Below are 24,587 nucleotides of genomic sequence, written 5' to 3'. Positions count from 1 at the left end.
ACTGCGGTTGCTAGGCAACGGGAGGTGGAGGTTGCTAAGGACAATGCTGTCCTGTCATAAACCCTCTGGGCAAACGAAGGGGAGATGGCCTGGGACTGTGTGTGAGGCCCATGGCCTAGAATGTGGGAGGAACCACGGGAGAGACTGTTTGGAGCCTTCAGGGATTACACAGGGAGGGAAGGCTACCTATCTTTGATGACTTTAGAATCCATCTAGCAGAGGAGACTGGATTTGTGGACTAGTGCAAAAGTAGTAAAAGCAGTGTAAAACAAACCAGGACTAAATCCTAGAATGAAAGCAGCTGCTGTGTGTAAAGAACCCCGAACAGCGCCTGCATGGTGTGAAATCCTAGGTGTGAAGAGAAAAGAGAGTCCACTTGCTCTATACCAGCTTCCCTGGGGTGGATCTTAGATTAGCTCTTCCAATTCATGGGACCAGCTTTTGGTCTTTGACTTTCATGCTATATTTCTTGAGAGTTTCAAGATACCCCCTGTGGCAGAAGGGACATGAGTTTTCTCTCTGTCCTGAGTTGTCTGATAAAAATCAGTTATCTCAAGGACTTCCCTAGTGGCCCAGTGGTTGAGACTCCATGCTTCCAATGCAGGGAGCACAGGTTAGATCTCTGGTCAGGGAACTAAGATCTCACATGATGAGCAGCCAAAAAAGAAATCAGTTTTCTCGTCCTCCATTTAGAAGAGCCCCGCTTCCTTGAGTCATCTCCCCTCACCACCTTTTATTCTTGCATCCCCTGGGCTTCCCTGGTGGCTCAGACGGTAAAGAATCCGCCTGCAATGCAGGAGACTTGGGTTTGATCCCCGGGTCCGGAAGATCCCCTGGAGAAGGGCATGGCTACCCATTCCAGTATTCTGACCTGGAGAATCCCATGGACAGAGGAGCCTGGCGGGCTGCGGTCCATAGGGTCGCGAAGAGTCGGACAGGACTGAATGATTAACACTAACTCTCACTCTCCGCAGCGTCACCTCTTGCTGGAAACCTCCTGTACGCCTCTCGCTTCTTAGTTTCTTGGAGTATCTGGGCACAGTTAGGCCTATTTCTTGGACTTCTGTGTGTACATGAACTTGCACTTGTACATGAGTGTGGTTTCCGTGCTTTTGGAGAGCTTTGCAAGAGTGGGGACTGTGTCTCTTCCTTCCTCTACACACCCCTGCATGTCGAGAGGTCTGAAGACACTCGCTTTGGCTCTGTACGTAGAGAGTGGACCTCCAGAAGGGGGACCCAGGACTCGGGAGGGCACAGGAAGTTCCTGGCCAACTTCCTGTTCTTCTGTAACACTTCCAGGCTAGCCATCCATACCTCACAGAGAAGTTAGGACATACGGTGTGCTTTATTGGATATTCTGATCAACAGACATTTGGAGCTGTTACCCCCTGGCTACCAACACACCCCGAGTGAGAATATACTGGCTAAACTCAGGGATGAGTGCCCTGAGCATCACTGGGTCCTCACACCAGTGAGCAGTGGACAGTGAACTGCATCATGAGAAAGCAGGCCTGCCTGTATTGCTGAATAGACACGTGATTTTGGAAAGAAGCTTAACATCAGTTCCTTTGATGGAATTCTTGAGAGGATTAAGTATGGTGACATTGCCTGATATTACGTGGCCCATATCCCAAACTCGATTTCCCTTCTTCCTTCTTTGTAGCACTTGAAGATCACTGTAACGAAAAGTTACCATCACATGGGACTTAGAAGAGGGCGCAGTGGGGTCTGTGGGGTTCCATGGCCTGGCAGTTTAGGGTTACCGAGGAATCCCACTGGTGGGAGAAAGGGTGGGGTCATGTTCAATGTTTACCTGAGAGATCCAGGCTTACCTAGGTGGGGATTTAAGCACCCAGCCCTTTAAGCAGCTCCACCCTTTCTGGAAAATCCCCCCCCCCACCCCCCCCCCCACCCCCCGCACCTTGTTCTTAGAAGAAAAAGGATCCTTGCCTAAGATCCCAGAGCCAGCCTTAGCCTGATACTTCACTTGTTCCCTGGTGGCATCAGGGCCCCACAGGTTGACTCTATTTTAGAAAGATGACCCTAGAGGTAGACAGGAAGCAGACTGGCGGGGGTGAGTGCGCCAACGGCTTCAGATTGTCTGGTACTAGGAAGGGCTAAGTAAAGGCATAGTCTGGTTTCATCTGTTTTGCATAACCCAGAATATTTAGAAAATGTCATTTGTCCCTATCAAAAGTCAAGGTGGGGTGGGCAGCTGATGAGCATGGAGGCAGTGGGACCTCTTTGTGGGTTGTTGGCATAACCCAGGTGAGAGATGCAATCAGTTCAGTTCAGTTCATTCGCTCAGTCGTGTCCGACTCTTTGTGACCCCATGGACTGCAGCACGCCAGGTCTCCCTGTCCATCACCAACTCCCGGAGTTTACCCAAACTCATGTCCATTGAGTCGGTGATGCCATCCAACCATCTCATTCTCTGCGTCCCATTCTCCTCCTGCCTTCAGTCTTTCCAACATCAGGGTCTTTTCAAATGAGTCAGCTTTTGGCATCAGGTGGCCAAAATATTGGAGTTTCAGCTTCAGCATCAGTCCCTCCAATGAACACCCAGGACTGATCTCCTTTAGGATGGACTGGTTGGATCTCCTTGCAGTCCAAGGGACTCTCAAGAGTCTTCTCCAACATCACAGTTCAAAAGCATCAATTCTTCTGTGCTCAGCTTTCTTTATAGTCCAACTCTCACATCCATACATGACTACTGGAAAAATCATAGCTTTGACTAGACGGATCTTTGTTGGCAAAGTGATGTCTCTGCTTTTTAATATGCTGTCTAGGTTGGTCGTAACTTTCCTTCCAAGGAGTAAGTGTCTTAATTTCATGGCTGCAATCACCATCTGCAGTGATTTTGGAGCCCCCCAAAATAAAGTCAGCCACTGTTTCCACTGTTTTCCCATCTATTTGCCATGAAGTGATGGGATTGGATGCCATGATCTTAGTTTTCTGAATGTTGAGCTTTAAGCCAACTTTTTCACTCTCCTCTTTCACTTTCATCAGGAGGCTCTTTAGTTCCTCTTCACTTTCCGCCATAAGGGTGGTGTCATCTGCATATCTGAGGTTATTGATATTTCTCCCGGCAATCTTGATTCCAGCTTGTGCTTCATCCAGCCCAGCGTTTCTCATGATGTACTCTGCATATGCGACTAAACTAAAGTGAAGGTGATAGAGAGGGAAACAGGATTTAGAATCTGAAAGGTTTACTGAACAAACTAATGTGAGAGTAAAAGAGAGATCACCAAAGGTTTACTGAACAGCTGATGTGAGAGTAAAGGAGATGACACCAGGTTTCTGGATACGCGTGATGGCGCTATTGACTGACACAGGGGAGAAGGGGTAGACTGCGTGTCATCAGGTGAAGGATGGAGCCGAGGTTGAGTGCAGTCTGCCTATTTCAAATCTTAAGCTCATTCATTTGTTCAACCATTTTATTTAAGCCTTGTGTTGCCTGCCTTCCATCTACCCCACTTGGATTTTTTCTCTCTCTCTCATTTTATAGATGAAGAAGCAGATGTTGAGAGAGAGGTTTAAGTGGTGTAGCCAAGAGGGTATATAGCAGAGCTGGACGCTAGGTCTCTCTGGCTGCAGTGTGTGCCTTGCTCAGTGGGTCGCACAGCCAGGGACCCATGAAGCTGTCTGTGGTGCAGGATTCTGCCAGGAGAGGATGTTGAGGGTGGGAGGTGCTGTCTACTTGCCCCGGGGGTGGGTGCATTGTGGAGCTCTATGAAGTCTGTCAGCCACAGCCTGGATGCCCTGGAGCGTGAGGGGATGGGGTGAGGAGGCTGCTGACCTTGCTGCCTGGCTGGGCTGGACTCTGGCCACCCTAAGGCGCTTAGGCCACTGATAATAACCCTGGTGGATTAGGGGCTTTGGTAGGCGAGGTCTGGATCCCTGCTCGGGCCCCAAACACTGCTGTGGTTTCTGGGGACAGAGTCCTCTGGCAGGAGTACTCCCCAAAACTCCCTTACAAAAAGAGTTCAAGGATGGGTAGGTTCTGTACGAATCCAGAGGAGACACAGAGCTGGTTCTCTAAGCCCCTTTCCCTACAGTCCTGGAAGCTGGCTGTCATTCAGCGCCGTGCCTAGTCCTCCTGCTGCCACTCTGGTTTCTCTTTGTTAAGCTGGGTCCCAGCTGCTGAAAGGCAGGAATGACCCGAGGGGCTGAAGGGAGAGATCTGCCCTCAGTGACCCCAACCCCATCTGTGCCTCTCTGGACCCCACTCTAGCAGGGTCACTGGGAAAGACTGAGCCTGTTCTTCACATCTGAGAATGACCAGTGTGGTCAGGGGCTTGGGGCTCCCATGCGGTCCCTTCAGCACCCTTGATCCAGGGCTGTTTCCCCAGGGCGTGTCCGGCTTCAGAAGGGGGCATCTCTCCAGATCGAAGGGCTCCGGGTTGAAGACCAGGGCTGGTACGAGTGCCGCGTGCTCTTCCTAGACCAGCACACCCCTGAGGAAGACTCTGCTAACGGCTCCTGGGTGCATCTCACCGTCAACTGTAGGAAGCTGGGGGCCGTGGTGAAGAAGGGGGGCGTGTGGAAGTGGGGAGGGCGGAAGGACAGTCCCGAAGCCCCACTCTGCTGACGCCCCTTGTTTACATCTCACCCCGTCCACCTCCACTCCTGTCCTTTCCATTCTTCACACCTAAAACCAATCAGCCTTCTTGGCTCTGTGTTGGGAACTTCCTCTCTCTTCCCTGCTCCTGCTTCCCTGACCAGGATAGCATAATGGATAGCGGATAAGGGGTTATTGAACCCCGAGTGAAACATTGCTCACATATATACAATACTTTGTTTTTATCAAAACCCCTTTTAACAGTACTTCATGAATTCTATCTCAACCCTAAGAAGGAAGGAGGTCACAAGTATTCCCATGTCATAGATGAGGAAACTGGGTTGTGCCACTGATTAGTGGCAACGCCTAGAACCCAAGCCTCCTGACTCTAGAGGGCACCTAGGTCTCTTCCCAGCTCTGAACGCCCATCCTGTGCTCCGCTCCCTTGCCAGCTCTGCAGGCTGATGCGGGGATGGGCCGGTGCATCGTCACTGGGCCCTGGGTGCCGCAGACAGGGTGGCCCAGGGCTGGGGATTCCCTTGAAGGTGGTCAGGCTGATGAGCTGAGGGCTGCAGCCCTGATCTGCCTCTCTGGTCCTGGGATGCAACTCTTTGGGCTGGTGGCCCCTCTGGCACCCCCTGATGCCTCTCTCCTCACAGCGCCCCCCCAGTTCCTGGAGACGCCTCCCCAAGTGCTCGAAGTGTGGGAACGGGAGCCGGTCACCCTGCGGTGTGTGGCCCAAGGCAACCCCCAACCTCGGGTGACTTGGAAGCTCCGAGGACAGGACCTCGGCCAGGGCCAGAGTCAAGTGCAGGTGAGTCCTGCGGCTGGACAGTGTGGGAACAGGCTGCAGGACAGAGAGGGTGAGGCCAGGCTGGGAGACCCGCCAGAGCAAGGGCTTGGCCCCAGCTTCTCCGAGCCTGGCCTGCTACCTCCCTCTGCTGGCTGGCCTCGGAAGTGCAGGGGGGTCTGAGGCCCGCTGTGGGCGAGGAGATGCCTGGGTCCCCGCTTGCTGACTCCTACTGTAGGTGCTGAACGGAACGCTGCGGATCCGGAGGGTGGAGCGAAGCAGCGCCGGGGTCTACACCTGCCAAGCCTCCAGCACTGAGGGCAGTGCCACCCACGCCACCCAGCTGCTGGTGCTAGGTGCTGTCTCGGGGGAGGGCCGGGAAGCTGGACATAACGCATGAGAGGACTGACCTGTGGCTGGGGGTGCACACAGCTTGGGGGCCAGACTTGGGCCTGAGGCAGGGGCCCCTGGAGAGGGAGGGAGCTCCCAATGCCTCTAAAACCAGCATCTTGCCTGTAAAAGGATCAGTGAATGGAGATATTTAGTGCCTAGCAGTGTGGTACAGTGGGAAGGGCATGGGGTGGTGGTGTCAGACTATGAGCCATGGAACCCCCTTGACCCCTAGCTTCCTCATCTATACAAAGAAGTTCCTGTCTGCCTCTCATGATTGTTAAAAGACTTAGGTTCAGCCGAGCACAGTAATTTGTGGTCAAGCCCTTCCCTTCAGAAGGAAAGCTGAAAAGTAGACTCTGCCTTCATAGAGCCCCCTGTTGACCTGGAGAATAAGATGCAGAGGTGAAGCCCTGCTCTCCTGGGTGCTGTAGGGGAGGCAGCGCTGAGCAGTGGTGCAGGGTGAAGTCTGTCGTCGGGAAGCCTTGATGTGAATTTGCCTTCCCACTGATCTGGGGCAAGTCGCCTTGCAATCTGTCTGCCTCTGAGCCTTCATGTCTTCATCTATGAAGTGGAGACAATAATTTCTAGTACAAAAGGCTCTCTTAAGAGGATTAAGTGAGATGGTGCAGGTCAGGTCAGTCACACCTGGTGCGCCTGGAGGTGTTCCGCACTCCAGCTTGTATCGCCACCTCTTATTACTGACCACTCATGCAGCTGGAGCCTGGAGAAGGGAGACAGCACTGGGGTTAAGAGATGGTTTGGCAGGGTCTCTGCGGCCTAGTCAGGCTCTTGGGGAAGAGCATTCAAGGCTGCCTGGCAAGGGCCCAGTGAGCTCCCATACTGACCTGAAAGAGTATGGAAGGCTTGATGTATGAAAAGATGGTTGGCCAGGTGGGGTCACAAGAAGTTTGGGTCAAGAAGTTTGAGCTTAATGTGCTGGGAGCCAGGAGCTGCTGTGGATTCTTGAGCAGAAGTGTTCTGTGGCCAAAGTGGATGGGTGGAGACATTTTTGCATGAATGGAGTCAGGGATTGTTGCAGCCTTCTGGGTTAAGGTATTGGTACCTGGATTAGGAGAGGAGACACAGAGGTGATATAGATGGTGTAGATAGATGAGGGATAGAAAAGGTGATGGTGTAGGGTGAGCAGAGGATTAAACTGGGTGAATGTGGCTGTCCCTGGTAGGAAAGCGAGCTAGCTGGAGCAGAGGAGGAACTTGTGTTCAATAAAAGGGTTAGGGCCTGTTTCCGTTCCTGAGGCCCTGTAGCAACCAGCCCTGTATTCTAGAGGGCAGACTGGGGAGAAAGGCAGCAGTGACCTCAGAGTTCCTGGGAAACTGGGCTGAGGCCCCGCCTTCCCCTGTGCTTCCCCCTTCCCAGGACCCCCAGTCATCGTGGTACCCCCCAAGAACAGCACGGTCAACGCCTCCCAGGATGTTTCTCTGGCCTGCCGGGCTGAGGCATACCCTGCTAACCTCACCTACAGCTGGTTCCAGGACAGCACCAATGTCTTCCACATTAGGTGGGGCTCCGGGTGCGGTTAGGTGGGGTGCGGTGAGGTGGGGTGTGGTGAGGTGGCGTGGGGTGGGGGTGGGGAACTGGTAGGCAGTCTGAGGAGCCCCTTGGGTGAGCAAGGCCTGGACCCCTCTGCCCTGGTGCCGTACCGCAGCCGCCTGCAGCCCCGAGTGCGGATCCTGGTGGATGGCAGCTTGCGGCTGCAGGCCGCCCAGCCTGATGATGCCGGCCGCTACACCTGTGTGCCCAGCAACGGCCTCCCGCGCCCGCCCTCGGCCTCTGCCTACCTCACTGTGCTCTGTAAGCCCCACCCCAGCTCCCTCGACAGACGGCTTCACTTCCTTGGGCCAGGCTCAGCTCCTCCCCTACAACTTGCCACTGCTTCCCCCAGACCCAGCGCAGGTGACTGCCATGCCTCCTGAGACGCCCTTGCCTGTGGGCATGCGGGGGGTGATCCGATGCCCTGTTCGTGCCAACCCCCCACTGCTCTTTGTCAGCTGGACCAAGGACGGGCAGGCCCTGCAGCTGGACAAGGTACAGCCCTGGGGCAGGGGAGAGAGTGCTTAGCTTGGTGTTATTCTAGTCAGGACGGCTGGGGTGGCCTTTGATCAATTCAGTGACTGGAGAACATACACCTTTTTTTAAAATTGGAGTATAATCACATTGTAATGTGTTAGTTTCTGCCATACAACAAATTGAATCAGCTCTATGTATACATATATCCCCTCACAGTGGAGCTTCCCTTGCACCCCATTCTCCCCCCACCATCCTACCCTTCTAGGTCATTATAGAGCAGCGAGCTGAGTTCCCCGTGCTTTATCACAGGTTCCTTCTAGCCATCTGTTTGAGAGAAAAACAAATATTGTATATTCATACATATATATGGAATCTAGAGAAATGGGACAGATGAACCTGTTTGCAGGGCAAGAATAGAGATGTAGTCATGGACTTGAGACATAGGGGAAGAAGGGGAGGGTGGGACAAATGGGAAGGCAGTAATGACATCAGTTGTATCGGGTGCTGTGCAGGGTGTCTGGTAGGGAACAGGAGCAAAGAGACATCTGTGCCTCGAGGAGGTAGCACAGCCTCAGACACTCTGCTGGAAGGCTAGCGAGGCAGGAGACAGCGAGCACCTTCCTCTTAGGGCTGGTTGAGGACAGATCAGCAATGACTTCTGGGATACTAATGACGGCCTTGAAGGGCAGAGAGACATTCCATGCAGAAACCAGGGCCCAAAGGCAGGAAACAGTATCGTGCGTTTATGGCATAATGAGTCATCCAGCTGGGTGGGAGCTACAATTCCTGTGGGGACATGACTGATGCAGAGAATCTGGGAAGACAGGTTGGGGCCAAAGGGAAGAATATGGATGCCCAGTTAATATCACCTCATTCCAAGGTGATTGAGATTTTTTTGTTTGTCTGCAAAGACAATAAATTCCTTGTGGGTTACTATTGCATCTTTTAATCCTAGTCACCTCAGGGCTTCTGCAACTGTAGTAGTACTCAATACGTTTTTTCAAAGGTTAAAAAAAAAGTCAAAAGGCATTTGGAACCAGTGAAATTGAGTGAGCAATGGTGTGATAGCATCAGTGTGTCCATGTGCGCGTGCTCAGTTGCTTCAATCATGTCCAACTCTATAGACTGAAGCCCGCCAGGCTCCTCTGTCCATGGAATTCTCCAGGCAAGAATTCTGGAGTGGGTTGCCATGCTCTCCTCCAGGGGATCTTCCCCACCCAGGGATCAAACCCGCATCTCCTGCACTGAGGCAGATTTTTTACCGCTGAGCCACCAGGGAAGCTTATATGATAGCGTCAGGGCTGTGAGCAGTTGAGTTTGTCAGAGAAATGAAGGGGAAGAGAGTGGACATTTGTGGTGCAGAGGCTGCTGAAATGAGAGTGTGGGTGAGAGGTTACGAGGCCTGAGTTAGAGAGGAAGACGTGAAGATGGATGGAACAAAAGGCCTTCCCAGGAGGACAGATGTGGGGTGTGAGACAAGAGTAAGGAGTCAGATGTTAGCCTTTAGTTAGTACAGAATTAGGGAAGCCAGGAAGAAGAGCTGATGTGGGGTGTAAGATAGGGAATGTAATCGTGGAGGGCTAGGAAGACAGCAGGCAGAGAACCTCACACGGCTCAACCCCACGTGGTGCCAGTCACCAGACTCCCTGGGAGTGGCTCCCCTGGAGTTTGTCAGACGCCATTCCTCTGACAAACTCCACTGCTCACAGCCCCAGTGCTATCACACAGGCTGCCTTCACACTCACTGGTAGTGGCCCCTCTGTAGGAAAGAGAGTGGAAGGGCGGAATTCAGAGAGAGGCCAGGCTAGGGGTAGGTTTTGGCGGCCTCTGTGTAGACGTGGGTCTCTCCCGTGCACTGCTTCTCTCCATCTCTGGTCTGGCCTCTGCTGAGTGTCTCTTTCTGGCTGTCATCTCCTCTTGCTTCCAGTTCCCTGGCTGGTCCCAGGGCCCAGAAGGCTCCCTGATCATTGCCCTGGGGAACGAGGATGCGCTGGGAGAATACTCCTGCACCCCCTACAACAGTCTGGGCACTGCAGGGCCCTCCCCAGTCACCCGTGTTCTGCTCAAGGTGCGGCTTGGGGTGGGGTTTGGGGGCAGGGGTAGTGGCAGCAGGTCAGGGGGCTGAAGATGCAAGGCTGGTACTGACACCAGGCTGGCAGAGGCGGGTGGGACAGACACATGGGGAACGGGGCTTCCACGTCTGTTTGCCATAGTGGCAGCAGCCATCAGATGCCACAGCGGAGGAAGGTCCCCTGCCCGCCCCATCCCTTTAACAGGCTGCCTCCCTCTCTGGAGTGAAGAGAGTAGGAAGCAAAAGGGAGGGTGAAGGGTATTCTCTAGAGGTTTGTACATCTTCAGAGAGGCCTCTGCCCATCAGCCCTGGTCTCTCCCACAATGTCCCTCCAGCCCCCTGGCTGGGGACAGATGAGCTAGAGAGACCCTGAGAGATGGAGACAGACGGGGGCCCCAGAGAAGGGGAGGAATGGCCCTTAGACGGCAGTGTGAGAGAGCCCCACCCAATGCCAGATCTGGGTTGCAGGCTCCCCCAGCTTTTCTAGAACGTCCCAAAGAAGAATATTTCCAAGAAGTAGGGCGAGAACTCCTTATCCCCTGCTCTGCCCGGGGAGACCCTTCACCTACTATCTCTTGGGCCAAGGTAAGGCTCCTGCCCCCACTCCACCTGCATTCACACCTGTTTTCACACTCGCCGCACCCCTGCCTCTCTGTGCCCCTGGATGTTTGGGGGGAGAGGGGAGACGGGGAGGAAACTGGAGCTGCCCCGAGAGCTGAGTGGCGCCCTTGGTGAGGGGTGGCTGCGTGTGTCCTCAGGGCTGACCAGTGGTTCTGTAGGTGGGCCGGGGGCCGCAGGGCCAGGCCCAGGTGGACAGCAACAGTAGCCTCATCCTGCGACCATTGACCAAGGAGGCCCATGGACGCTGGGAGTGCACGGCCAGCAATGCTGTGGCCCGAGTGGCCGCCTCCACGAATGTCTACGTGCTGGGTTAGTGGCTGCAGAGCAGGCTTGAGGCAGCCATGTGGGGAGGACACAGGGGAAAGAATTGTTTGGGGGGCCCCAGATGGGGATCTTAGGTGGGAAGCCCCTGGGATGATGGGTGGTGAGCGGAAGGCTTGGATCCCCTGAACTCTTCGCCCTCCCTCAGGACCCTGACCATCATCCCTCCATTGCCCCCACCCAGGCACCAGCCCCCACGTTGTCACCAATGTGTCCGTGGTACCTTTGCCCAAGGGTGCCAATGTCTCCTGGGAGCCGGGCTTTGATGGTGGCTATCTGCAGAGATTCAGTGTCTGGTATACCCCCTTGTGAGTGACCTGCCCCTGCCATCCCTCTTCCCCCTCTCCCTGAGTCCCTCTGGCTCTCTGCCCTCTCTCCTACCTCTCTGCCAGCCCTGCCCTGACTCTGCTGTCCGATTTTCAGAGAATCTCAGGGGTTCAAGGCCCAAGTCCGGAGACCTGGGGTGGTTGAGGGGACAGGAGAGGTGAGCTCTCTGGACTTCAATGTTCCTCCTCTTCCTAGTTCATGAAATGCCCCCCATTTCCTGCTGTCCTCCAGGGCAAAGCGTCCTGATCGAGCCCACCATGACTGGGTGTCCCTGGCAGTGCCCGTGGGCACTGCTTTCCTCCTAGTGCCAGGCCTGCAGCCCCACACCCAGTACCAGTTCAGTGTCCTCGCTCAGAACAAGCTGGGGAGCGGGCCCTTCAGTGAGATTGTCTTGTCTGCCCCTGAAGGTGAGTGATCTCTTACCCAGAGCAGCAGACAAGGATGGGGAAGGGCTGCAGGGAAAGTCCAGATATGGGCGGTCTGGATGGGAGTGGCCAGAAGGGTTTGTGGAAGATGATCGAGGCTTGACTTTAGGGGCTCTGGGAGAATAGTTGGGCCCCAGGGCTTGTGGAAGGACTTCCCTGGTGGCTCAGATGGTCAAGAATCCGCCTGCAGTGTGAAAGACTGGGGTTCGATCCCTGGGTTGGGAGGATACCCTGGAGAAGGCAATGGCAACCCACTCCAGTATTCTTGCCTAGAGAATTCCATGGACAGAGGAGCCTGGTGAGCGGCAGTCCATGGGGAACACTTCCATTTCCAGGGGATGTGGAGGAGCAGCCGAGGGGCACTGGGAATGCAATCTTTACATGCCTCTGTGTCCCCTTCAGGGCTTCCTACCACACCAGCTGCCCCCAGTCCTCCCCCGACAGAGATGTCGCCTCCCCTGTCCCCTCCACGAGGTCTGGTGGCAGTGAGGACGCCCCGGGGGGTACTCCTGCACTGGGATCCCCCGGAACTGGTCCCTAAGAGGCTGGATGGCTACATCCTGGAGGGCCGGCAGGGCTCCCAGGGCTGGGAGGTGTTGGATCGGGCCGTGGCAGGCACAGAAATGCAGCTGTTGGTGCCAGGACTTATCAAGGTAGGTGTGGTGGGTGGGCACGGAGGGGGCGGGTCCTGCCAATGGCCCCCCAGCCCCCTGCTGCACTCCCCAAACCTGGGCTCACCCTGATTTGACCATCCTCACCTCCTCTTGGCTTTCTACTTCACCCGTACCTTCCAACTGCAAAGTCTTTCCTTTGGCTTGGGGTGGGCAGTGCTGAGCTTTGACCCCCTTCTTGGACCCCCATCCCCAGGACGTTCTCTACGAATTCCGCCTCGTGGCCTTCTCTGGTAGCTATGTCAGTGATCCCAGCAACACAGCCAACGTCTCCACTTCTGGTAAGAACCCGGCAGGAGGGCAGAGCCCTGGGGATTGGGGGGCTCGGAGCCGCCTGTGTGATAGACACCGACCCTCCCTCGTGTCCCGTTGCCCAGGCCTGGAGGTTTACCCCTCGCGCACACAGCTGCCAGGCCTCCTGCCCCAGCCAGTGCTGGCCGGCGTGGTGGGCGGGGTCTGCTTCCTGGGCGTGGCTGTGCTCGTGAGCATCTTGGCCGCCTGCCTCATGAACCGGCGCCGAGCTGCCCGTCGCCGCCGCAAACGCCTCCGTCAAGGTAGGTCACTTGGGGCCCCGCCCTCTCTAAGCACCTCCTACTTGGAGAAACTCCAACCCCCTGCAAGGGCCAGGTGTGTTCCCCCTGCTTCCCTCTTGTTCCACTTTCCCCAGGCAGATGGGGCTGGCGTCTGGCGCGGAGTGAGGTCTGCGCCCTGGGCCCTGGTGGGGCTTGGTTTTTCCTATGGCACCTCTTGTCCTCTTACCCTTACAGATCCACCTCTTATCTTCTCTCCCGCCGGAAAGTCGGCTCCCCAGTAAGTGCCCCCGCTTCCTTGGCTTCCTTCTGCAGTCTGTGAGCACCTTCCTTTTCTGCACCTTGGGGAGGGTTAGGAGGGGTGGAACAGAAGTGAGAGGGAGGTGAGGATGGAAGTGCAGAGGCCCCAGCCTGGGGGCCGGCCCCGTGTCGCCTGTGCCTTCCCTCCACCCCTCCACCATGTGGGTCCTTCTCTCCCTTGCTCTCCCTAGCTCTGCTCTGTTCTGCATCAAACCTCTCAAGGCCTGACGCTGGCTCCTGGGAGGGGGACTGGCCCCCTACCACAGACCCTGATCTCCTGTCCTTCCCCAGCTCTGCTCCGGGCTCGGGCAGTCCTGACAGCGTGGCGAAGCTGAAGCTCCAGGGTTCCCCAGTCCCCAGCCTGCGCCAGAGTCTGCTCTGGGGGGACCCCGCTGGACCCCCCAGCCCCCCTCCGGATCCTCCACCTAGCCGGGGGCCCTTACCCCTGGAGCCCATTTGCCGGGGACCAGATGGGCGCTTTGTGATGGGACCCCAGGTGGGGACCTCCCGAGAAAAGTCAGGCCCTGAGCAGTCCGAGCCTCGGACCCCAGCTCGGCGTCAGGCCAGGTCCTATGATTGCAGCAGCAGCAGCCCCAGTGGGATGCCCCAGCCCCTCTGCATTGCAGACATCAGCCCTGTGGGGCCCCCTCGACCGGCCCCACCCAGTCCTCTGCCAGGTCCAGGACCCCTGCTCCAGTACCTGAGCCTGCCCTTCTTCAGGGAGATGAATGTAGATGGGGACTGGCTCCCTGTGGAGGAACCCGGGCCTGCTCCACCCCCAGATTACATGGATACCCGGCCCTGCCCCACCTCATCTAACCTCCAGCCCCTGGACTGCAGCTCTGAGTCCCCCAGGGCAGCACTTCCTGGGGTCATGGTCGGGGTTGGGGCCGCACCAGAGCCCCCGTACACAGCACTGGTTGACTGGACAATGAGGGAACGGCTGCTGCCAAGCCTTCTCCCTGCTGCCCCTCGCGGCAGCCTCACAAGCCAGAGCAGTGGGCGGGGCAGCGCCTCCTTCCTCAGGCCCCCCTCCACAGCCCCCTCTGCAGGAGGCAGCTACCTCAGCCCTGCTCCAGGAGACACCAGCAGCTGGGCCAGTGGCCCTGAGAGGTGGCCCCGGAGGGAGCATGTGGTGACAGTCAGCAAGAGGTGAGGGCAGTCCCTGCCCAGCCCTGCCCTGCCCTGACCTGCCCAGCCCAGCCCAGCCCAGCCCTGCCCTGCCTTGTACAGATTCTCCCCACCCCTCTCCTGTATCCTCTGCCTTCCCTGCTCCATCCCCACCTTGGGACCAGGAGAGCTTGTCTCCTTTTGGAAGCTTTTGCTGAGGTCCAGGGATCTTCAGAGGAAAGCCATGGCCCACCCTCAGCTTGGGGTCACCAGTTCAGGCTTTTCTGGCTACCCTCTATTCCTCCACCCACACCACACATCTGTCTCATTTCACAGGAGGAACACATCTGTGGATGAGAACTATGAGTGGGACTCAGAATTCCCAGGGGACATGGAGTTGCTGGAGACTCTGCACTTGGGCTTGGCTGGCCCTCGATCCCGACTTGAAGCTGAGCCAGAGCTAGGTGTGAGAGCCTTCCAGAAAGCCAGGCACCCCTGGCCTCACTGTCCTACACCCCCAGCCTTAGGACTCAGCCTGTTGCCAGCCAGGCCCGCTCCTCTGACTGCCTTGGCTCCTCTGCACTGGCAGGCCCTAGAGAGCTTCGTGGTACTGCTGAATCCCAAGAGTTCACCCAGGGGACCTTAAGACATCTTCCTTTTGTCTTTCCTTTTGCAGGTGTGAAGACTCCAGAGGAGGGCTGCCTCCTGAGTGCTGCCCATGCTCCTGGCCCTGAGGCCCGCTGCGCTGCCCTTCGGGAGGAATTCCTGGCCTTCCGCCGGCGCCGAGATGCCGCTAGGTCCCGGCTACCAGCCTATCGACAGCCCGTCTTCCACCCTGAGCAGGCCACTCTGCTGTGAATGCCCTAACGTGAGACAGGGTGAAGGCGCACAGACCATGCAGGGGAAGCCCCCAGCAAGATCTTTCTCCAGCCGGGGATGCTGCCCCTGCCCCTTTGGTGCTCAGTCAGAGACCCTGACAGTTGGCTTGCTGAGGGGTGTACGGACTGAGGCCCTCGAGTCTGAGGACTACAACGGTGATCTTAGGTCTGCCTGTGTGTGTGTGTGTGTGTGTGTGTGTGTGTTTGTGGTGTGGATGAGGCTTTTTTTTACAGGTAAATAAAGTGAAAAATCTTTCTGTGTGTCATCTGCTTTGAATCTGAGAGGGAAGTAGGAAAAAAATCCCTAAACCCTAAACAGTGAGGGGACTCTGTGAAAGAATGGAGATACATTCAAGATCCATTCCAAAAGCATTTATTAAGTGCCTACTGAGGTCAGCTGCTGAAGACCAGCCATTGAGCTAGGTGCTGAAAAAGTACAAAGTTCACAAGACATCTTTGCTCTTGGGGGAATTCTTTCTAGTCAGTGAAGCAGGAAAGTAAAGAAATAGTTACAGTGTGCTGTGATAAGTTCTGTGATAAAGCTGTCTGTTGGTTATTACGGTAGCATGAAGGAAGGAGTCTGCAAACAGTGAATGCTTACAGCTTGTGCTGGGACAGGCATGTCACAGGAAGTGAGAACAATAGCCAGGCACTGCTCTAAATTTTGTACATGTACCGTTGAATTCTCTACCACTCTGCGGTAGGTAGTACTATTAGCTCTATTTTATAGACTAGGTGACTGAGATGTTCAGTGAGTTAGTAATCTGCCCCAAAGCCACCAAGTTGGTGATGGGTAGGGCAGTGAGAAGTCAGTCATGGGAGGGAGAGCATCCCAGGCGGGGGAACAGCCTGTGTGAAGGTAGGGAGGAGTAAAAACACTTGGCATCCCAGGGAATCACTGGAATATAGAGGTAGGGAGGGCCGGGCAAGAGAGAATGGAAACGTGAGAAGGCACAGGTTGTTGATGTGCTTGAAAACAAGTTTCACTGGGGGCTTCTGTCATATATGAAGAACTCCGCTGATGGGTATAAGCAGTGACTCCACCCCAGAGGGACTGCTCAACTGAAGTCTGAAAACAGGTGGGGGCATTCTTTTAATCCCCAATGGATGCTCTCCTCCATCCTCAGAGACAGAAGAACTGCTAGTCTCCTCCACTGAAGGTTCTTCTGATCCCTCCAGGATAAAGCAGAGGTGCCAGGTCATAGGGGAGGGAATGAAGGAGAAAGAAGTCAAGTCTGAACCCTGGGTCCCAAAGCTGATCACGCCCCTTGGGCCCTGGGCGAGGAATGACCTCACTGTTAGTTTCTGCCCAGGCTTGAAGAAGGTGGGGAGCAAGACCACATGCGGGAGCTGTCCTGGCCTGCTAGTTCCAGTCTTGCCACACCCTAGTCACTTGTGTCTAGGGGAATGTTTTCTTGTGCCTCTGTTTACCTAACCACCCTATTTGAGCCAAAAGCATTCTTTCCACATAAAAACCCCCAGAGTCTTGCGCTAACCTAGGCAGATAGTTTCCCACTGGGGCACATGTTTAAGGGCTCTGGGGTAGAGGTGGAGGTTCTCAAGGGTTGAGGCCATTGCCTCCATGTCTTTTAACTCAGGGTCTGGTCACCGCCCCGCTCTTTCTTAAGCACTGCCCTCCGCAGCTGCACTGCGGCGCCTTTAAACCCTCTCGGCCTTTGCCCCGCCCCTGGTCCGCCCCGTCCGAGGCGGGAGCAGGCTGAAAACCCCCGGCCCCGCCCGGGCGATCCACTCGCGCTGCGGCCCCCGCCTCGAGTGCGCAACTCTCGACCCACGTGAACCGTAAGCTGGAGGGAAGGGTCCTTGAGGGCGTGGGATGTGCGCGGTCTCTAGAAAGCAAGAATCCCGAGCCTGCGGCTCGCTCCAGTAGGCTTGCGGATCGAGGGCTGGCAGGCAAGGGTCCGTTGACTGCCCTGCCCCGCCCTGGGCTGTCAGGTTCGTCCCCAGGCTCTGACCCCCGCATTGTTGAGCGATGAGGTCAGGCGGTGTTGCTAGTGCATAGACGGGGCGTTCGTCGGGATCGGAGACTCTGGGACTGCGCTCCGCCCGCCGGCTCCAGTCCCGGGTCTCGCTGGGGCGAGAAAAGGAGGGGGTCACGGATTATACGGCTGGCCCAGAGTGATGCAGGGTACAGGGTTCCGGCGCCCACCCTTGGCCAGCTCCGCGCCGCCGGGTCTTCCCAGGCGACCCTTCACTTCCTGGTTCCAGGAGCACGTGTGGGTGCTGCCTGCCCTCTTCGTTTCTGAAGCTCGTTTTTCTGAGGACTGGCTGTCGCGAGTTGGGGCGAGGGGCCGCCGTGCTCGGGTCCTGCAGTGGCCTCGCCTTCTCGGGTTTGGGCGGGGACTTGAAGTTCCAGTCCTCTCCAGGAGGGTCCCTCGACCTCAAGCATCTGGGAGGTTGCAGCCCAGACAGCGCCTCGGGGTGCCCTGCCTGTAGGAGGCGGTATTGGGGGAGGATGGCTGCTTTCCAGGCTTCCAGCCTCTACGGGAGCCGACGCCCCCACCCCTTGCCCCCTGCTGCTGGGAAAGTCGGTGGTGGCCGCGGGCGGGCAGGCGGGCTGCCCAGACCGCTGCGTCACCCCAGCCGCGGGCGGGGGGTGATTCATCCCAGTAACGGCCTAGGGCGTGGTGACTGGGGGCGACTGTTGGGGGGCGGACCAGCAGGACCGGAAATCGACTGCCGCAGACCTCCCCCACCCCCCTGCCCCGCGCGCTCTGCTGGAGCCCCTTCAGGTGATGTTCTGGGGAAGCTTGGTATCCGCGAGCAGAAAGAAGCAGGGTAGAGGTGAAATGGGGTAGAGGACTAGTATGGGGATCCGGGGTAGGAGGAGACCCGTGGTTCTCCTAGTTTTCTGACTCCAGAGCACCAGAGGGACAGCTCCGGGTCTGTAACCCCACTTCCAATTTCTCCTTCCTAGTCCACAGGGAAGACTTCAAACTGCAGAGGAGGCCAAGGTAGGGTGAGGCCAGTGGGCCCCTACCCTTCCAGAATCAACAAATAAGTCCAAGTGCAATTCTTCCCCCACGCCCCACCCCAGCCCCTCTGGGGATTGGCCTCTAATCCTCCCCCCTCCACCCTACCCCATCCCTTCTCCCCAGAATTTTCAGCTATGGGGCTCTCTAGCTCCGAATGGACCTTCTGTTGCCAGGATATTTCTTCTGAACTATTTCCTTGAATCTACATGGAATCTACCCCAACACTTGTAACTTCCTTCTCCACATGCTTCTATTCCCTCCACAGCTGCTTCCTTGAGGAATCTCTTGCACCTGTCTGTACCTGTGAAGCTACCCCTTTCCAAGGATCCCACTTCTGCTCCCCCTGCCGTGCCTCTGATCCCGCTTGGCGTCTCCTGACCACTTCTGCACAGAGTGGCTGTTTCTGCCTGGTGCCCCCACCCTGCCCCATTCCTGTGTTTGGTACACAGAAGCCATGGCAACGGCCCCCCCCATACCCCTCCTCCCATGCAAGCTTTGTGGCTTCCTGTTTGTGCAGCTTCAGCTTTCTCTGCTGCTCCCTGACTCGATAGCAAGGGGGCTGCCCCACGGTGGCCCCTCAGGCGTAGGTCTCCCACCGCCCCTGCTCCCTGTGGCACTTCACTTTGGAGGCAAGGGTTCCCACTTCGCTTTTTCAGGATAGTCTAAATGGCACCTCTGGGTTGGGAAGTTCCCCTGTGTCCTCTCTGCACAATGAATGGAGAGTCCCTTTGTCTTCACAATTCAACACCCCTGCCCGGAGCCCTGGAATCCTCCCACCCCACCCCCATGTCCGCCTTTTCTTTGGCATCAGCTCCTCGGCTCGGTGGGGTGAGGTAAGCGTCCCTGGTCCAGCCAGGGTCTGGGTGCGGCTGAGGGCTGGAGTGCCTTTTGCAGCCCTCCCCTCTCCCAGCTGTTGTAACCTCGTGGGTGGGGGTGAGGGCTGTTCCCACTGCTGTCTGGAGTACCTCTGGAGTTCACCTTACTCACTGCCAGCCCATCCCCAAGCTGTGCAGCTGTCTTCCATTTGGACCCCCAGCTCTGAGCATTTCCCACACAGCTTCTCCCCACTCCAGTAGGCAAGTGGCTACCTTCCCTCCTTTAGGGGCGAGCCCCGGGTTCGCCACTGCAGCCCCAGCAGCCACGGCTTCACAGAGGTTGTCTGCTCGTGGGGGTGGGGAGAACAGCTGTGGGCAGGCTGCCTCATGGCTCTCCCTCCTGCCAGAGCTCTGCCTCATGGCTCTGGCACCGCAGGGTCTAGGGCAGTGGCCCCGAGTGGAGCTGAGACATTGCAGCTGGAGCCTGTGACCTTGCCAGCTGTGTCCAGGCTCCAGAGTTTAGGAGGGCTCTCAACATCCATCCCAGAGGTGGGCCTGGGGGGCCCTCCATAGGCAACACTGGAGGGGTCAGGCTTCGGCCCTGCTCTCCCTTCGTAACCCTGGTGTCCGGGTTAATCATTCTCCTGTCCTTTTCTGGCTGTAGTGATCCCTGGGCCTCAGGCCAGTTGGCTCCATGGAGACACAGCCCTGAGGCCCAGGTGACTGCAGTGAAGCTGCTCCCAGAAGTGAGGTCTAGACAAGGGGCTGGGACAAGGTGACTTCTTGGTGGCAGCAGCCTCTGGCCCCCTCTCCTTCCTCCCAAGCCTCCCAAGCCTATGCGGCAGGGTCACAGGCTCACAGAGACTGAGTGGTGGCTGAGCCGTTGGGGCTGGGCTGGGGGCAGGGAATCTTGTCTGCTCTCTCTGCAGACCTCAGCCACTCAACTGGCCTGCCCAACCGGCCTGCCCGCCCCCGGCTAAGTGTGTGTGGGGCTGGTGTGTGGGTCAAGGTCCAGACTGACATTTGTCTGGCCCGGCTTTCAGGCTGGGTGAAGTGGGGGTGGGTTGCTCTTAATGAGGTTTAAAAATAGCTGATTTATGGGGAGGATCTCTGCAGGAAATGTGCAGCCCCATAAGCTGGAGTCAGAAAGAGCAGCCCTTTTGGAGTGTGGGGAGGGGCTGCCTGAACCCAGCGCCGGCAGGGACTGAGGTATGAGGGGGGTTGAGGCAGCTGCTGTCCCTGTGACCTGCCCCGAGGGTCAGGGAGGAGGCGGTAGGAAGACTCATCCTGCTGTGTGCCAGACGTCGTCCCTCAAGCCTGACCTGGCCTGGGGCCAGATTGGGGAGGGGGAGTGTCTCCCTTCCCTCCCCTCCAACTTAGGTGCCTGGTCTGGGGCATCCTCTTTTATGTGCAATCAGGCAGCTCTATTTCAGAGCAGAAAGAAGAGCCCATGGGGAGGAGACGGAGGCAGGAAATGGAGTCCCATCCCATCTCTGGTCCTGGCTCCCCCTTGATGTGTGGCGTTCCAGGACTTAGGCAGCGAGACGGCGGGTGGGGACAGACTTCCCACTGCGAGGTGTGGTCCTGTCAACTCAGGCCAGCGGTCAGGAAGCCATCCCCCTCCCCGTTCTTCCTGACTGAGGTCCTCAAACTAATATCACCCAAGGCTCCTGAATTAGGCCTTATTCCTGCTATAACAAATTATCACAAATTTTGTGACTTAAAGCAACATACATTTAATATCTTGAGGTGCTAGGTCTCTCTGGCTAAAATCAAGGTGTCGGCAGGGCTGCATTCTTTCTGGGGGTGCCTAGGGGAGATTCCACGCCTTGCATTTCCTAGCTTCTTGCTACTGCTGCTGCTAAGTTGCTTCAGTTGTGTCAGACTCTGTGCGACCCCGTGGACTGCAGCCTACCATGCTCCTCTGCCCATGGGATTTTCCAGGCAAGAGTACTGGAGTGGGTTGCCATTGCCTTCTCCATCCTAGCTTCTTGAGGCCACTTGCATTGCTTGGTCCACGGCCCTGTGAAACTCAATCATTGACTTCCCTCTCATTCTCCCACTTTGACTCAACTGCCTTCCTCTTTCACTTATAATGACCCTTGTTGTGAGTACATTGGGCCCCGCTGGATGACCCAGGGTACTTTCCCTATCTCAAGATCCTTAATTCAGTCACACACGAAAAATCCCTTATGCAATATAAGGTAACATTTGCAGGTTCTGGGAAGTAGGACATAGGCACCTTTGCAGGAGCCATTCTGCCTCCCATTCCTTTTAGAAAGGAAAGTAGAATTAAGTAATACGTGATTTCTCATGGAAAGTCCCATTGCCTAGTGAAATCTGTTAAGGGCCTACCTAGACCTACCTCTCCAGGAAGCCCTCCAGGCGGCTTCTGTGCATATTCCTCCCTTAATTCCTGCGGCAAATGGGCTTCCCTGCTGGCTCAGCAGTAAAGAATCCGCCTGCAAGGCAGGAGGTGTGGGTTCGATCCTTAGGTCGGGAAGATCCGCTGGAGGAGGACATGGCAACTCACTCTGATATTCTTCCCTGGGGAATCCCATGGACAGAGGAACCTGGCGGGCTACAGTCCATGTTGTTTGAAAAGAGTTGAGTTGGCTTAGCAACTAAATAACAACAACATGATCTGTGTAGTTTAATATTCATCCTGTACAACTCTTGTACTTTCGCATGTGCTGTCTTTGTCTCTCTGATGGCATTATGTGCAACTTTAGAATCAAGGATTTCTGTCTCTTCTGCAAGCCCCAGCGCAAATAGTGGGTGCTCAGTGAAAGTGTTAGTTGCTCAGTCGTGTCTGACTTTTTGCGACCCCCTGGGCTGTAGCCTGCCAGGCTCCTCTGTCCATGGGATTTTCCAGGCAAGAATACTGGAGTGGGGTGCCATTTCCTACTCCAGGGGATCTTCCCAACGCAGAGATCAAACCCACATCTCTTGCATCTCCTGCATTGGCAGGTGTATTCTATACCATTAGTGCCACCTGGGAAGCTCAATAAAAACCCGGTGGCTACCTGGCATGGGTTCCCAAGCCACTGCATATTCTTTCTAAATCATTCTCCTTCCCAGACTGGAAAAGGCACAGCTGGGGTTAGGATGACCAGTTTGCCTTTGCTAAAGCTGACCACCCCTAATCAGGAGCTGAACCGCCAATCCTGACCTCATTTACCCTATGTTCTATTCCAGTGGGTTTTATACTTCATTATAGGAGTGGAACCATTCAAATGAAATCTAATGGGAAGCCTCAATATAGTAGACAGGCTCCTGTCATAAGGGTGGGAGAACCCGCAGGGGCCAAGGGGAGATGCTCTCATTTGGCAGCTGTTCTCCCCTCTGGGGCCCATCCGAGGGATTTGGTGTGTGTCCCCGTGGGCAGTGCCCCACTCCACAGGCTGTAGAGTGCTGACCGCGGGCCTGGCTGTGTCCTCTCCCCAGTCCCCCACAGCCACTGCCGCCAGCCTCTGGAATGGCCAACAGGGGACCTGCCTACGGCCTGAGCCGGGAGGTACAGCAGAAGATTGAGAAACAGTACGATGCGGACCTGGAGCAAATCCTGATCCAGTGGATCACCACCCAGTGCCGCAAGGATGTGGGCCGGCCCCAGCCTGGGCGCGAGAACTTCCAGAACTGGCTCAAGGATGGCACGGTGAGCGCAGGGCGCCTCCGACCAGAGGTACCGGGGAAGCGAGCATGGTCTCAGCCGAAGAGAGGAGTGCAACCCTGTCCCTAGCTTTCCTGAGCCCAGGGATCTCCATCGAGCAGAGGCCCTCCTGTTTTTCCTCCCTCCCACCAAGGGAATGGGAAGCCTTAGGTAACAGGAAGGAGGAGGAGCGCCAGGGGAAGAGCTGGGGGAGGTGTGCTCTAGTCAGTGATCCTTGAATAGCGTGGCTCACTTTCTGGGCTCAGAGGCAGGGGCTGGGCAGGAAGGAGCCCGAGGCTTTCTCCAGGTGGAGTCAGAACTGTCCTCAGGTAGGAGAGGTACCTGTGTCGTTCTCTGGAGCTGAGGGTGGTGCCCTGTGATCTGTGTGGGCATGGCCTCACCTCTGCTGTCCTCCCCCAGGTGCTGTGTGAGCTCATTAATGGGCTGTACCCTGAGGGGCAGGCCCCGGTGAAGAAGATCCAGGCCTCCACCATGGCCTTCAAGCAGATGGAGCAGATCTCCCAGTTCCTGCAAGCAGCCGAGCGCTATGGCATCAACACCACTGACATCTTCCAGACTGTGGACCTCTGGGAAGGTGGGCCAAGGCCAGGGTCAGGGCACTGTTGTCCAGAAGACCAGAGGTTGGCCTGAGCCATCTCCTCCAGGGAGAAGGGGCAGGTTTCTGGCAGCCTGAGGACAGAGTGGAGTGTGTATGTGTGTGCGTGCTCATTTGTTTGTGTTTTGGTAGAGCAGTTGACCATGTTGGAGGTTGGAATGGAGAACAGGGAGATCAAGAGTAAAGGAATTTGGGGACTGGGCCTGCTGACTTAGTGATAGAGGTGGAAGCCTGCCATTCAGGACCCTAGCCCCGCGGAGGCTACTACAACCCCTCCTTCTTCCCAGGAAAGAACATGGCCTGTGTGCAGCGGACACTGATGAATCTGGGCGGGCTGGCGGTAGCCCGGGATGATGGGCTCTTCTCTGGGGATCCTAACTGGTTTCCCAAGTGAGTATGTTGGGCAGCCCAGGCTCTGGGCCAGCGTGGTGATCGTGCTTACTCCTGTCCCTGGGAAATGCCTTCTACAAAGCACTTCCGCATCCCTTATCTCTATCCTCACGCCTTTCCTGGGATGGCAAGGGACAGTCCCTTTTGCGAGATGAGGGGTGGTGAGCTCAGTGCTCTCTGGGGCAGAGCCGGCACCAGCACTTAGGCCAGAGAAGCCTGTACTCTGCCCTGGGAGGACATTTACCGGGGCAGCCTCCACCCTCCTCCTAACCAGCATTCACTTTCCACCCAGGAAATCCAAGGAGAACCCTCGGTACTTCTCGGACAACCAACTGCAGGAGGGCAAGAATGTGATTGGCTTACAGATGGGGACCAACCGCGGGGCTTCTCAGGCAGGCATGACCGGCTACGGGATGCCGCGCCAGATCCTCTGATCTGCTGTGCAGCCCTGCCCCTGCCCTCCGTGAATGGTTAATATATATGGTTTTTTTTTTTTTTTTTTTTTAGCATTGACATTCCCTGAGAGCCCCTGGGAGCTCTCGCACTCCCTTCTGCCAGGGTTGGGGCCTGGCCTGTCTCTTCCGGGGGTGCCCGACGGTGGCCTCCCCCTTGTGCTTACTAATACATTCCCTTCTCCAAACCCACAAAACTGGACCAACTGGCCTCTTTTCCCCTGGGACCAAGACTGGGGGGGACCTTACCCCCTCTCCGCACCATACCTCTTCTTTTTCCTCTGGCCTCTTCCCTCTGAGCCCTGTGCCCTAATCCATTCCTTAGCTGGGCATCAAGGATGCTGCCTGATGGCCTTCTCCCCCCACAAGTATGCCTTGCCCACAGCTGTGGCTGCAGGGACTTAATTTATAGGGAGGGGCCTGTGGCCGCCGCCACCCCAGCCCCAGCTGGACTGCACTCACCACACTTCGGAGGCAGCCTGCCCTGGCAGAGGCCCCCAGGCTTCTCATTTTCCATCCTTTCTGTGGCTAAGGGGTGGGGGTGAGGGGGCCTGGGAGGGTAGGCTGCTCACCATGGGCTGGGGCTTGAAGAATCTGAGTTTGCTGATTTAAATAAAGAATCTCTGTCTTTTTTTTTTTTGGA

At 56.4% G+C, this 24,587-nt stretch overlaps 2 protein-coding genes and 1 long non-coding RNA gene across 3 annotated transcripts in view; 2 read left to right on the top strand and 1 right to left on the bottom strand.

The window, feature by feature from the left end:
* Nucleotides 1-15,254, top strand: part of IGSF9 (immunoglobulin superfamily member 9) — a 19,526-nt gene extending 4,272 nt beyond the window's left edge. Inside the window, exons 4-21 of the mRNA XM_005892080.2 lie at nucleotides 4,353-4,505; nucleotides 5,221-5,375; nucleotides 5,590-5,707; nucleotides 7,122-7,263; nucleotides 7,411-7,556; nucleotides 7,648-7,790; nucleotides 9,700-9,840; nucleotides 10,312-10,428; nucleotides 10,623-10,773; nucleotides 10,970-11,093; nucleotides 11,344-11,519; nucleotides 11,940-12,190; nucleotides 12,405-12,489; nucleotides 12,586-12,762; nucleotides 12,976-13,018; nucleotides 13,330-14,190; nucleotides 14,485-14,612; nucleotides 14,825-15,254. Of these exons, the coding sequence (XP_005892142.1) occupies nucleotides 4,353-4,505; nucleotides 5,221-5,375; nucleotides 5,590-5,707; nucleotides 7,122-7,263; nucleotides 7,411-7,556; nucleotides 7,648-7,790; nucleotides 9,700-9,840; nucleotides 10,312-10,428; nucleotides 10,623-10,773; nucleotides 10,970-11,093; nucleotides 11,344-11,519; nucleotides 11,940-12,190; nucleotides 12,405-12,489; nucleotides 12,586-12,762; nucleotides 12,976-13,018; nucleotides 13,330-14,190; nucleotides 14,485-14,612; nucleotides 14,825-15,006 (3,293 nt within the window). The 3' untranslated portion in view covers nucleotides 15,007-15,254. The remainder of the gene's footprint in view (nucleotides 1-4,352; nucleotides 4,506-5,220; nucleotides 5,376-5,589; nucleotides 5,708-7,121; nucleotides 7,264-7,410; nucleotides 7,557-7,647; nucleotides 7,791-9,699; nucleotides 9,841-10,311; nucleotides 10,429-10,622; nucleotides 10,774-10,969; nucleotides 11,094-11,343; nucleotides 11,520-11,939; nucleotides 12,191-12,404; nucleotides 12,490-12,585; nucleotides 12,763-12,975; nucleotides 13,019-13,329; nucleotides 14,191-14,484; nucleotides 14,613-14,824) is intronic.
* Nucleotides 5,723-18,418, bottom strand: LOC138986373 (uncharacterized). The gene is made up of 3 exons (XR_011463209.1): nucleotides 18,321-18,418; nucleotides 12,968-13,079; nucleotides 5,723-6,807 (listed from the first exon to the last, which is right to left on the bottom strand). It is a non-coding gene; the product is annotated as an uncharacterized lncRNA (long non-coding RNA).
* Nucleotides 16,670-24,587, top strand: TAGLN2 (transgelin 2). The gene is made up of 5 exons (XM_070365862.1): nucleotides 16,670-16,826; nucleotides 22,282-22,492; nucleotides 22,907-23,081; nucleotides 23,390-23,492; nucleotides 23,785-24,587. The coding sequence occupies exons 2-5, from the start codon at nucleotides 22,313-22,315 to the stop codon at nucleotides 23,924-23,926; spliced, it is 600 nt and encodes a 199-aa protein (XP_070221963.1). The 5' UTR covers nucleotides 16,670-16,826; nucleotides 22,282-22,312; the 3' UTR covers nucleotides 23,927-24,587.

Source organism: Bos mutus, chromosome 3, assembly GCF_027580195.1.
Source record: "Bos mutus isolate GX-2022 chromosome 3, NWIPB_WYAK_1.1, whole genome shotgun sequence".
Taxonomy (NCBI): Eukaryota; Metazoa; Chordata; class Mammalia; order Artiodactyla; family Bovidae; genus Bos; species Bos mutus.
This window is presented reverse-complemented; position numbering and strand designations above follow the sequence as displayed.